The sequence below is a fragment of the Heteronotia binoei genome, chromosome 7, assembly GCF_032191835.1.
Source record: "Heteronotia binoei isolate CCM8104 ecotype False Entrance Well chromosome 7, APGP_CSIRO_Hbin_v1, whole genome shotgun sequence".
NCBI lineage: Eukaryota > Metazoa > Chordata > Lepidosauria > Squamata > Gekkonidae > Heteronotia > Heteronotia binoei.
This window is the reverse complement of record NC_083229.1, coordinates 66758113-66771869: the sequence shown is the minus strand read 5'-3', so window position 1 is coordinate 66771869 and position 13757 is coordinate 66758113. Positions and strand designations below refer to the sequence as shown.

General features: G+C 38.5%; 1 protein-coding gene across 1 annotated transcript in view; it reads left to right on the top strand.

Moving 5' to 3' along the window:
- LOC132575216 (lipoxygenase homology domain-containing protein 1-like) overlaps nt 1-13757 on the top strand; it is a 192448-nt gene that overhangs the window by 42910 nt on the left and 135781 nt on the right. Inside the window, 10 exon segments of the mRNA XM_060243790.1 lie at nt 1514-1646; nt 2418-2569; nt 2836-2914; nt 4031-4106; nt 5301-5377; nt 6331-6362; nt 6707-6836; nt 8459-8562; nt 9943-10116; nt 11744-11956. Coding sequence (XP_060099773.1) covers nt 1514-1646; nt 2418-2569; nt 2836-2914; nt 4031-4106; nt 5301-5377; nt 6331-6362; nt 6707-6836; nt 8459-8562; nt 9943-10116; nt 11744-11956 — 1170 coding nt within the window.

Below are 13757 nucleotides of genomic sequence, written 5' to 3'. Positions count from 1 at the left end.
GCTGATCCAGAAACTCCAGCTAGTGCAGAACGTGGCAGGACAGCTGTTAACTGCATTGCCTTTATGAGCAAGCATTCAGCCAGTGCTGTGCCAACTGCATTGGCTGCCTATTGAGTATTGGATCCGCTTCAAGGTTTTGGTAATGACATTTAAAGCCTTACGTGGTCTGGGACCAATATACCTGAGGGACCGCCTTTCCCCATATATGCCCCAGAAGTAATTGCGATCAGCTATGCAACACCTCCTGACCACCCCTGGCCATAAGGACGTCCGACTTGCCTCAACGAGGGCCAGGGCCTTTTCAGCCCTGGCCCCTGCCTGGTGAAATCAGCTCCCTGTGGAGATCTGGGCCCTACCTGAATTACTGCAATTTCATAGGGCCTGCAAGATGGAGCAGTTCCACTGGGTCAATAGTTGAGGAAGCGGGTGTCCTATTATTCCATTATTTGGCCTCCCTTGTAGCGACATCATGCTTTATGACAGTGCTATCCTATTGTTATTACCATCGTTTAAGGTGGGCCTACAAATGGTTATTGATATGCTGTGCCCTGTCCAGCGGTGGTGCATTTTATTTATTGTTTTTACTGTTTTATTTATTTTATTTATTGTTTTTACTGTTTTATTTATTGTTTTTAATTTGGTATTTTAACTTTGATATGTTGGTTTTTATTGTTATTTTTATATGTTGTGATTTGCCTTGAGCCCGTTTATGGGAAAAGGTGGAATATAAGTCTACTAAATAAATAAATAAAATATAAAATCAACAGGTAACAGCCTTTCCTGATCAAGAATCCTAGTAATGAAAAATATGTATTGGGTTGCACATAGCTACAGAGCAACTGCTGAAAAGTGGCAAGTTCCAATAAGTGACATCTATTAGCTTTCAGCTTGTTACAGGGATGTTGAACAGATGTGGACAGAGATAGCAATTCTGTTAGCTGTTATTCTATATTATGATTGCCTTGTATAATTACAGGTCAAAGTAACCCTATCACCATGGCATGTTGCAATACTGGAGCAAAGGCCATCAGGAAATTCTGCTATGACTGAATTGCTATGATAATTGAGACTAAAGAAATAGCTAGCACAAAGGTCCATTTTTGAAAGTACATCCCTCTTTAAGGAATATTCAGTGGTCTTGCATTGATACCTTGATTTAGCCAGCTTAAAAAATATTGTTTCTGCTGAACCTGTTCCAACTGTATTGATTGTTTGATAGATAGATAGATAGATAGATAGATAGATAGATAGATAGATAGATAGATAGATAGATGAATTTATTGTCATTGTTCTCAACAAAAAGAGAGCAACGAAATGAGGTGCTGTTCCACAAACATACCAACACATCAAACACACATATTCATAAACCATTTAAATACATCTAAAACCATTAAACCATTTAAACCATTAAAACCATTTAAATACATCTAAAACGGATAAACATTTGATATCACAGTAGGACTTATTGTGTTAGGACATCACAGTAATCTAGACTCCATTGCTTGTATTCCAGTTACTGCTGCAGAATCTCATAACAGAGGAATGGTTTGATTTACCTGTCCAAAGATGGCTGGCACAAGACCAGGATGATGGAGAAATCTGTCGGGAGCTTCCTGTTCTACGACAGGGTCAGCCCATTCTTCCAGGTAGGATATATAAAACCAGAGTACATGTTTTGTGCGATATTTCTATTAACAGTGAAATTACAAAGAGCTAGTTTGGGCACAGAATATAAGAGCAGCTGTGCTCAGTAATGGATATTAAATACAACTGTGAGATATTAACGAAATATATTAACAATCTTAACTCACTAACAATTAGTTTCACTGACAATCACTTTCTATATTGATACAGCATTGAAGTAAATAAATACAATCTCATTCACAATATTCAAGTACACATCACATTCTTTTCCATATTAAAGTGCAGGATTCAAAAAATAGCAAAAAGTCTTTTTAAAGTTCAGTTTCTCAAAGTTTGTCCTAATAAAGACTTTCGGATGATTCAAATCATTATTGATTATCTCCTTGCTCTAGCAGGCTGGTTTAAAGTGCTAGTTCCAGTTCCATTGACAAGAAATTTCTGTCCTTATAAAAATCATTCCTTACAATTTTCAAACCTTGCTTCTAACTTCATTAATCTCCAAAGTACAGAATTTTTACAAATTGAGTGTGGATCACAAACAGCCTCTGATGGAAATGCTAGCCTGTGATACCATTTCTTACAAGCTTTTTATCAAAGAGGCATCTCACACACATCACATTCCAACGGACCACTCTCACCAGCACCATTCTTACTCCAGCATTCAAATCACTATCCCATACAGCCTCTATACTAGTGGTACACTTAGAGGAAGGTTTCATAATTTTTAAAAAATATTTATGTGTTTGTAAGAGGCTCTCTTTCTTTATTGTCAGTGGCCATGTATGAGATACAGGTGGTAACAGGAGACTTATGGAATGCTGGAACAGAAGCTGATATCTACATTTCTATCTATGGAGAAAAGGGAGACACAGGATCCCGACCGCTGCATAGGTCGAAAAAAACGAATAAATTTTTGAAAGGACAAGTGAGTGAATAAAAGCAGTGTGTCTGCTTGTACTACTTACTTCCATTATTGTGAATATCTCTATAGCTGCATTCATAATAGTTATTGCTATAGGTCTTACTATCTAAATAAATTAATAGTTAATATCCCATTTCTCTTATGTGGAGTCTGGCTTACCTGTTTGACCCTACATGTTTAAATGTTTAACACTAACTCTTACAGACATGTATTTCAAGTTTTAGCATATCTCTGAATCATTAAATTGTCCTTGCATTGCTTGTTTGCAGGCTGATATCTTCTCACTTGAAGCTTTGCATCTTGGAAAGTTACAGAAGATTATTATAGGACACAATGGACTTGGCTCAGGTCAGAAATCTCAGTATATTTAGCAGATTCAAGCTACATAATCTGTAATGCAGAAATGGTTGGTCATTGCAAAAGTGAAACAGCAAGAGGGAGAATGACCGGTAGTTTGTGAAGATGGTCAATGGGCCCACAGATGTTACTTCTTTTTTGAAAAAAAAAATACTGCTTTTTAGCCGTCAGGTTAAGCACATTCACCTTCATTTGTGACTTGTGTCCACAATTTTCAAACTGGGCTGTGTACGTTTCATAGATGTTTTTTCTATGATCATTTAAAAAAAATTCCTGTAATAAAAATGTCATGTTTTGAGAGGAAAAAGTCTTTACCTTATGTTGGGATCTGCCACGCACAGGAAGCATATCAATGTAAAAATCCCTTCTAAGTGGTAAAATCTGCACTGGATATATCTGCTCAGATTGGTTAGTGACTTTCTATCCTCCTGGAAAGTGCCATAAAATTAAATTCCTGCAATGCTTTGTCATTCAATAAAAATGATAGCTTTATCAGCATGGGCTGTTGGGCTGTTTTTCTCCATGTTCACAACATTCTGAAGAAATCTAAAGCATGCTTTGCTAATAAAATGCACATACAGTTAATGAGTTGGATTCACCTTGTTTTCCCATTGTTGAAAAAAGAAGATGAGGATCCCTTTTGACCATCAAAAAAGTTAAGATGGAAATCATTGGACCTGCATGGACAAAAGCTACTTGGATTGGAGTTCATGCATGCATGCCTGTTACTTAAATGGCATATGAATGTGTGAACAGGCTAATTGAAACATGTTGGATTTAAGGTGATATGGGTGATAAACAAGGTCTATCTGCTCTTTAACTCTTTGACTCACATACACCATCAGATGAAATAAATTAAATATGTGTAGGTCTGATCCAATAAAAACCCTGTGAGGTTTTCAAGACAAGATACCTTGAGAGATGGTTTGCCATTGCTTGCCTTCACATCACAATCCTGGTATTCCTAGGAGGTCCCCTCTCCAAACACTTGCCAGAACCCATGCTATTTAGCTTTTGAGATCTGATGATACAGTTCTTAATTATGGCATAGTTAAGCATGCAACAACTGCATTACTTGCAATGTAATCTTTATCATTTTCCCCCTAGGAAATGGTTGGTTTCTGGAGAAAATTGCAGTCAAGGATCCCATCACAAACTCAGATTATACCTTTTTGTGCCACAGGTTTGTGGAGTTTATTATTTTGATGGCCTATGATTGCCAACTGTCAGTGTTATTATTTTATTGGTGTTTATCCATCTAAGAGATGATCAGTCACATTTTATCACCTGACAGCCATTAGTTCTAAAAGCTTCATGATGGTTGCCTATTATTCTTTACCCAGTTTTCACTTTCATTGCATTTATAATAGGACAAGTGGGAACCCATAAGGACCTTGCAGGCTCTTTATCCATCCTCCAACCCATGATTAATTTCCAGTCTTTGTTCACACCATGTTGCACCACCACTGGTTCCTCCTCATCCCACCTGCAGCCCCAACACTGGAGACTAAGCGATGGAAAGACAGGCAGCAGTTTCTCCTTCTTCCCTCTACCTGCAGCATTGCCTTCAAAGAGGCAGAGGTAGCAGGCCTGGCGGCAGTGACAACAACATGAGTTCCTTCTCTTCCTCTCCCAACTTGCAGTGCCACTGCCATAGAGATGATGGGGACTGGCAGCTATGGTTCCTTCTCTTGCTCCATCCATAGCATTGCTGTCGGCTCTCTTGAACACAGCATCATTGCTGAGAAGAGTAGTGATGGTGAGAGAGGCAGCAATGCTAGGCATTTCCACACAACTGCGGCCCTCTTCTGAAAGTATGGCAGATGGTGTTTTGTCCTTCCTGGCATGTCACCAGTTACTCCTACCCCACTCACAGTGCCATTGCCTCTGAGGCTGATGAAGAGATGGTGGGCTGTGGCAAAAGTGGTTCCTCCTTTGCGCACAACCATTCTGCACAAGTGCAAAGATGCTCCTTTGGGCAGGATTAATGCCAGATCATTTTGAGTAAATTTTTAGATTTTTCTGCAAACCTGGGAAGGGCCTCAAGTTTCCAGGAAAATCTTCCTTCTCTCCACCTGGCACCAATCTACAGATTTAAGTATCTGCAGATGGAGCCTGGTTGAGAATTAAATATACTGATGGTTCAAGTTCCCTTAACAAGAAGTTGTTTTATTTATGCATATTTTAAGGGGAAAAAGTAGAAAGAATTTTAATTTTTCAATAATGTTTTCTTTTTCTGATCCCCAGAGAAGAACTTTATTCAGTCTAGCTGTTATTTTCAATATGGGTACTCTAAAACAAAAATAACCCAGGTCTGTCTAGGATATTTTAACACAAAAAGCACACATTTATTAAGAGTATATTGCCTTGATTGCAGGTGGCTGGATCAAGGAGAAGATGATGGTAACATTTTCAGAGAACTACATGTCATTGATAACAGCACCTTTGCTGGGAGTAAGTACAAACTAATACAGACAAACCATGATAGTATATGGTGGGTGGGACCCACATCATTGACATAGGTTAGTACAGGGCTTTTTTTGTAGCAGGAACTCCTTTACATATTAGGCCACACACCCCTGTAGCCGATTCTCCAGGAGCTGAAGGGCTCTTAGTACAGGGCCCACTATAAGCTCTTGGAGGATTGGCTGCTTCAGCGGTGTGTGGCCTAATATGCAAATGAGTTCCTGTGACAAAAATAGCACTGGGTGGGAAAGCATGTTCTAAATGCTAAGATCTATCTATCTATCTATCTATCTATCTATCTATCTATCTATCTATCTATCTATCTATCTATCTAATCAATTGTACTGCTTGGTACCAAAGGAACCTTTTTTGACACTGCAGAGTTAGCAAAGATGAACCCATGGGGCCCAATCCAGAAAAAAAATTCAATCATGTTTAAAATTCATTGAAATTATGAGGAATGTTTATATACAATCCAGTTGATTGTAATAAAATGCTTCATTTCTGTAGATCACACCTGTACTTATAGCATTGGAGAAAGTCCAGAAAAGGGCAACTAGAATGATTAAAGGGCTGGAACACTTTCCTTATGAAGAAAGGTTGAAATGCTTGGGGCTCTTTAGCTTGGAGAAACGTTGACTGCGGGGTGACATGATAGAGGTTTACAAGATAATGCATGGAATGGAGAAAGTAGAGAAAGAAGTACTTTTCTCCCTTTCTCGCAATACAAGAACTCGTGGGCATTAGATGAAATTGCTGAGCAGACAGGTTAAAACGGATAAAAGGAAGTACTTCTTCACCCAAAGGGTGATTAACATGTGTATGTGTGTGTGCGTGTATATATATATATAATTTTGGGGGGGCCACTGTGTGACACAGAGTATTGGACTGGATCTAACATGGCTTCTCTTATGTTCTTATGTACTGTTTTTGATTTGCAGGGCAAGAACTAGAAATTAAAAGTAAAGAAATGGTAAAGAGCTACTCTTTTTAAAACCTTCAAACAAATAAATTGCATTACCTATAATCATGCCTTTAATACATTTAAAAATGCACAAGTAGCTTATATTTCCACTGGGCAGGGTGGAGGTTACAAATGCAGAAATTTCCAGATTTAATCCATGGCATATCCATCCCAAATGATGTCATCTATCAGTGCTGGGAAATTCTGCTGCTTCAGACCTTGGATAGCTATGCCAGTCACAGTACTAAGCTAGATGGACCAATGGGCTAACATGGTATAAGGCAGCTTAATGTGTTGTTGTTTCTGTCATGATGGGTTGTCTGTTTTGTTTTACCACAAATGTATTTAACCAGTGGGAAGCAGAAAAGTGGAAATATCAGAAAGGGAATACACTTCAGTTTTACAATAAGGTCACTCATGGCTTTATACGCCTCCATCCAGATGGAACGGTAGATGCTCTTGGAGACAAGAAGGACAAATATGGTAACTTTTTTTTTTATTCTTTGTGGGTGAAAGGTTGCCTCATAAACTCCTTTTTATAGTTTTGTATTATGTTCATATTTTGTTTAAAGACTCATAGATTTAAGGTTTAAAAAATTGTCAAATGCAAAATATTGCAAACCCATGTGGAACCATATAGACATTTCTACACCAGCATAGTTTAGTTTCTGAAATTATATATGCCAGGACTCTGCACTGCTTAGAAATTATTCCTTTTAACTCACAAGGCCTTTCCTGTGATTCTATATCTGTGTTGTGGGAGAGGCTGGTTTATTGTTTCCTCTATCCCAGTGCTGAGTCCTACCATTGATAACAGCTTCTGGAACTAAGTTCTGGTGACCCTCAGCGATATAAATGGGATCAGGAAGCACTTACACATGCTGAAACACAGCTAAGAATGGGCAATTCAGGAGTTTAGCCCCCTTGGTACTAACTCCAGTGGTAAGTGGGACAGATGACTGATATCAGGATTGGTTGAAAGAGAACTCAATACTGGGAATGAAAAAGGACTACCACATGTCCTTTTTAGATGAAATGCCCTCTTTTTATGTGTCTGTCCTCTTTTCAGCTCTTAACAAAACTGAGGAAAATATCCTCTTTTGGAATATTCATAGTTAGTAGAAATTACCACAGTTTAAATAGTAGGGGCATGTAAAATGAGATTTGTCATAGTGATCACTTGTTTGAAGTAGTCATCAGGAAATATGTTCTCTTTTTTGCTTTTCGAATTATGGTAACCCTAGAATGAAATCAAAGTGTGGCTTTTATACTCAGTGTGCTGGAATTGCTGGCTATAGTGGGTTGTGTGGCTCATCCCAAAACGTATTTTGTTTGTTGTGTGTTCTGAGATAATAATGACTGAACTAATTTCAGTTTTGATTTTTTTTCTCCCATGAAGGAGTGTTGTGACCTCATTATCTCTTATCCTATCAAAGTGACCACAGAGACTGAAGTGGTTTTGTAGGGGTTGATGGGCTATTTTCACAGTTCTGTAGCATTGCAATATATAGTAGAAACCATATAGGACACCATGAATATTCTGCTACCACATGTCATTTCTGAAGAGAGAGCACATAGATTTATTTCCATAGAGAGAATCATGAGCTCAGTTTTCATATGCAAGGGGGTTTTTTGTAGCAAGAACTCCTTTGCATCTTAGGCCACACACCCTTGCTAGCCAGTCCTCCAAGAACTTATGGGGCTCTTGGTACAGGGCCTACTGTAAGCTCTTGGAGAATTGGCTACATCAGGGGTGTGTGGCCTAGGATGCAAAGGAGTTCCTGCTACAAAAAAAGTCCAGCACATATGAAATGCAAATTTCCCTTTCAGACATGACAAACACAGTGGAAAAGCACCACTGCACTTGCACATCTGATTTCATCATATGAAAAGTAGGCCTCTGAATTACTAAAGAAAGGTTGCAAGGGATTAATATGAATATCCCATAATTCCATGTGTTTGTGTGTGTGTGTGTGTATGTGTGAGAGAGAGAGATTACTATCTCAGGGTAGAATCTCTGGGAACTACTTTAGTTTAAGGTAATTATATGAAGCTGGAACCAATACAATGAAGAAAGTAATCACTTTTCCCCCTGAATCTTGTAGGTCTTTTTGATTTGACTCTGAAGAAGGGAAATATAGGTGTATTTAAATGTCATCCGATGCCTCATCTAGCCCTTGCTCTTGTTCAAAGCTCCGTTACTGGAATGGTATGAAATTACTCAAATATTTCTCTTATCTTGCAAATGATTAAAGTGATATCACACAAATGAAGTGGACTAAAGCAGTCTTTGCAAGAAATAGATTAATTGCCTTTGCATTTTTCAAACTGTTTTTGATTTTAAATATTTTAAATTGTTTTGAAATATTAATATGTTTTTATTAGGGAAGAATATGTCAGGATGAAACAGCATAGTGTACCTTCACCTTTTAACTGACAATTCTCAGCACCCTCTTGCGAAAAGTCTGCAACTTACATTGATATAAAGAATTTATAATGTCAATTTCTTCCTTATTTAATTTAGAGTTTATTGTTGCTATTGAAAACAGTGGGCTTCTGCTTACTGAAGAACTCCTTCTATACATTGAAGTGGATCCTTTGATCCAACTGGGTAAATGTCAAATTGTATGATTAGGCCGTTCATAAAATAACATACAGTTATTTTACATGTGAGAACAAGCAGTGTCTCTTAATAGAGGAGCTCAATTGTAGAAAAAGGACACACAGCCTCTGTGAATAGGATCAAATTATGTGATACAACTTCAGTGTCATTGGGAGCAGCATTGCAGATGCCCTGTGCTTGCATCTTGTATTGCCACCAGCAATATGACCTGGCTTTGTGTGCTATTCTGCAGTACATGCCTTTAAATGATTTCCATCCACTCATTTAGTTCAATGCCAAAGTACATCTTACAGGGATGTTGGGGTCAGGCACTCTCCCTCTCTCTGCCTAAGCTACCTCACAGAATCATGGTGTGGAAAAGGGAGGAAATAGGTACTCTACCCTGAACTCTTTGGAGTATGGGCAGGATGCAATCTTTTTTTTATTTATTTTTATTTTTTGCACTTGTATCCCACCCTTCTGAAATGGGCTCACAATAAATAAAACAATAAATGTTCTGTACCCTGGGAAGGTGTTATTAAAAATTAAGTACAGCAGTCTTGTTGATTTTATCATATGAATTAGGAAATTTGGGAGGTTCAGAACAGTCTTCCTACCTTGAACATTCAGTGTCAGTTCCTTCAGGAGAATCCAGAGTCCTTATTACGTTCAGCAAGTGTTGTTACAGTTAAAAGTGCTGAAAGTAACCTATGATTTTTAACTTACAAGGAATTCACATATTTCCATATAGCAGAACCTCAAGCCTTATTGTAATTCTGCAGTTTGATATTCCAAACACAAGCATAAAGCCAACAGAAGGACGTTTCCATAGAAGGCTGAGCTTCACTGCCAATAACAATATGCCGCTGGCATTGCAGGGCAATAAATAATAATGACAAAGCAGAAAGCCTTGACCTGACATCTGTCTCAGTTTTCAGCATGTCCAGTACTTCATATGGCTGATTAGTCCCATCTTGCTTTTATTAGGACAATGGAGACATCTGCTGTGAGTTGCAAGTGCATCTTCAGCCAAATCGCTGTGCAATTCTAGAATCTGTCCAGAATCCAGGGCAAATTGTTACATTCAATCTACAGGGCACGGTAGCTGATGATACCACAGGCTATGCAGGCCTGACAAAAGAATTTGTTGTTCATGTCAAGGTAAGGCAATAAAAGAAAGAAGGGAGTGTACCATTAAGGAAGGTTCCTCAAGAACCGGACAGGTCCTGAAAGATGAAGGGAAGATTTCCACCCACTAGGTGGAGCGAAAGACTGCAATTGAAGCTAAATAAAAAAAGAAATTCTATTATTAGCCCTGTGAAAAATCCCCTTTTTGTTCCTTGCATTTCTATATTGTTCTGCTGAAGACATCCCAAAAGTGATTAGTTATTACATTTAAATGCTTTAAAACTGTTATGTTTTGTTCTTAAGATTAGTTCAAGTTTTATATTTTTCCTACATGAAAACGTTTTCCTACATGTTTTGTTTTGATCTAAACTGCCACTTCTGCAAATGAGATGTATGTTTATTTTGTGAATACAAATGCTTTCTATGCATGTAAAGAGCTGCAAACCATGACTTCTCTGGTTCAAGCATAGCTTCTGCTGTAAACTCTGGTGGACAGGCCACTGCATTTTAGCTTGGCTTCCACCTGAAATATGGGGCAGCAATGCTAACTAGGGATGGGCATGAACTGCATTTTTGTCGTTTGGTTCATGGTTCATGGCTGAACCACAAACCTATACGAACAGGGAGTTTGGTTTGTGAATCAACCTGGTTCATATCAGTTTGTGAGCCATTTAAAGTTTAAATGCCTGCTTTCTGCTTCCCACGCAGCGCTGGCCCCAGGTCACTATGTAAAGAAAGGAGAACCCATTGATAGCATTTTAAAATAGTTGCAGTGTTGATGTCATTTATTTTTTTAAATAAGCATGACATTATTTCTTATCAAACATACATAACAGGAGTAGCTTGAGAGCCACATGTGGCTCTTTCACACAAATTGTGTGACTCTTGAAGCCCCCACTGCCTGTTGGCTGGCCTGGAGAAGGCATTTCTTTTCTTTTAAATCACTTCTCGAAGCCAAGCCAACTGGTGGAGAACGCATTTAAAGTTAAAGTTGCTTTCTTTCCACCACTTCGTTCCTTCCCCATCTGTATCCTTCCTTCTTTACTTGTAGCTCTCAAACATCTGATGTTCGTATCTTGCAGCTCTCAAACATCTAATGTTTATTCTATTTGGCTATTATGTTAAGCAGGTTTGGCCCTGATATATGGTATGCTTTAATTACACTAAGTGCCTTATCAAGCATAAATCAGTTCGCAAGTCATGAAGAATGAGTTGTCAAAGTCATCTTTTGAATCTGTGATTGAGGTGGGATTTGAATTCAGTTCTACCAACTTCAGTACTATCTGTAAGCTTCTACTGCCTCTGTAGCATTCTGCACTTTCTATACTCACTGCATAATTCTACAAAGAGAACATCATACAAAATTGCCAGAAGAGTGTTTGGGGTGATTTTAAATATCTACATTGGAATTGTTCCTCATCCATCTGTATCTACAGTTAGAAAATATTAACATCTGGCTGAAATGAAGGAAGGCTTCTCATTCATCTGGGCTTTCTTGATGGACATTTATATGTGGACTGCCAGGTAAAAACTGACACACTTATTGCCTGATTTGCTGCTTCAGACAAGAAGTGCCTGGTTACTACATTAGAGTTAAAAATGCCAGAGCAGGAAACCTTAACAGCAGGTTATTTACAGCTCTTCTTTTCCCAACTTCCAGGGGGTGTTCCACAACAGTGCCATAATTTTGCTCACTACCAGTCACTGCCAGTCTCTTTGCCTGAGGCCTGATGGGAGCTGCAGTGGAGCAGGGAATCAATCTGATGACTCTTACTGGAGAGTGCATAAAATCAGCTCTGGAGTCTGCATGTTTGAAAGTGTAAAAAATCCACACATGTATTTGAGGATCAAGGATGGCCAGTGTAACGGAAAAGTAAGCAGTTTTTGTTCATATTTTTTTGAAAATATGAAGATAATACGCCACAGGAAGAAAGTAATTTTAAAGCATGTAATATTAAAAAAAACTGGCTATAACTTTATTTTGTTTCCCAGTGATATTTTAAAGATCATATGACACAGGAACTAAGTCAAGTATTTCAAATATTGATATAAACACTTGTGCAAAAAAATTGTATCTACCAAATAAGTCTCACTTCCCAGGCTGAAGATTAACAGGGGCTTGGGGCTAGTGCCAGTTGGTGATTATTGGTTTATTTTCTTATAATAATTCGGGCACGCCATCACAAAAATATCAGTACTTTATGGTAATAGCATTGCAGGACAACATTTTTTTTTTTTTTAATGAAGCCTCCTATACTTACTAGAAGAAATTCTTACCACAAGTGACAATGAATTGCTTTAGAAAACCACAGAGTTTTTAGCAGTTCTTAAAAGGACCCTTTGTTGTATCCAATAAGAATTTCTGCTAAATACACAAGGCTGCATTCTGTCTTAATTTTTTTCTCCTGCTGCCACTTTGAGCAGTCACGGGCAATAGGACCTGGAGATGTGGGATCCCCTTCAGCCACTGAGGTCTTGTCAGTCACACACTGCCCCTAACATATGTCACAGGGTTGTTACCAGGATAAAATGGAGGAGAGGAGAATAATGTAAGCTACTTTGAGTCCCCTTTGGGGAGAAAGGTGAGATATAGATTACTTAAATAAAAACAAATAAAATGTAATCCTTAGAAGCAGGGTAAGATCTAGGGGGAGCAGAGGGGTTGCTTGCCTCACGTGCTGCCGGAGGGGGGGTCCCAAATTGGGTATGGAGTCCATTCTATTCTATGGGCCCATAAGGGGGCAGCATTTTTTAATTTTGTCCCCCCTCAAAAAAATGTAGATCCAATCCTGCTTAGAAGTCTGCTTCATCATTCCATAGCAATGTTACAACTCATTTTTCTTATATAGCTCATCTCCCCACTGGATGACCTTGGTTAGCAGCCATGAGAAATTCTGAGCCTTGCTAAATGCTTTCATTTACTAAAAGGTGCTTTCAGAAAACCATACAATGATTTCTTGAACATCCTTTGTATGTTCCTGATTCTGTGAAGTTATTTATAGGTAACAGCTACCTTTTAAAAACGTATTTGGGAGCCAAAACATTTCAAGACAGCACTCCCAAGGTCTGTAGTCTATCATGGTGTGATTCTCAGATCAGTTTTAGTTCTGACAGAGGTTAGTCTTTGCACTGGAAAGCTTAGAAAAAGCTTCAAACTCAGAACAAGCTTACTTGCATTTCCTTAAGGCCTTTTTTGAAGCTTTAACACATCCATGAAATACGTCATTTTACAATAACTAGTTTTAGAATGACTAATATAGGTGTCACTTACCTCAAAATTGCAGTAATGTTTCACTTCTGAAGATTGGAAATATTCACAGTTATATCCTTCACAAAATCTTGAAAATGAGATTTAATTGTAAAGTAGGCTAAATGTTTCCTGAAGTGCTAAATGAATCATAATTCCTCATGACAATTGATTCACTTGTTCAGGACATCTGACACCTGTGTTAAAAACATGCCCACTACCAGGACAGGATTACAACTGAGGTTATGGCCTACAGAGTAGAGGTAGACCCCTCTTGCAATCACCACTACTTGCAATAACTAGCAAGAAGCTTGGCTTATTCTTGACTTCCCTTTCTCAGAGTGGGATTCCAGTCCTTCTTGAGTTGCCTTTACTATTCGTTCCCCCCTCCCCTGGCTGTTGGCCTTTGAGGCCCTCTCCAGCTGGT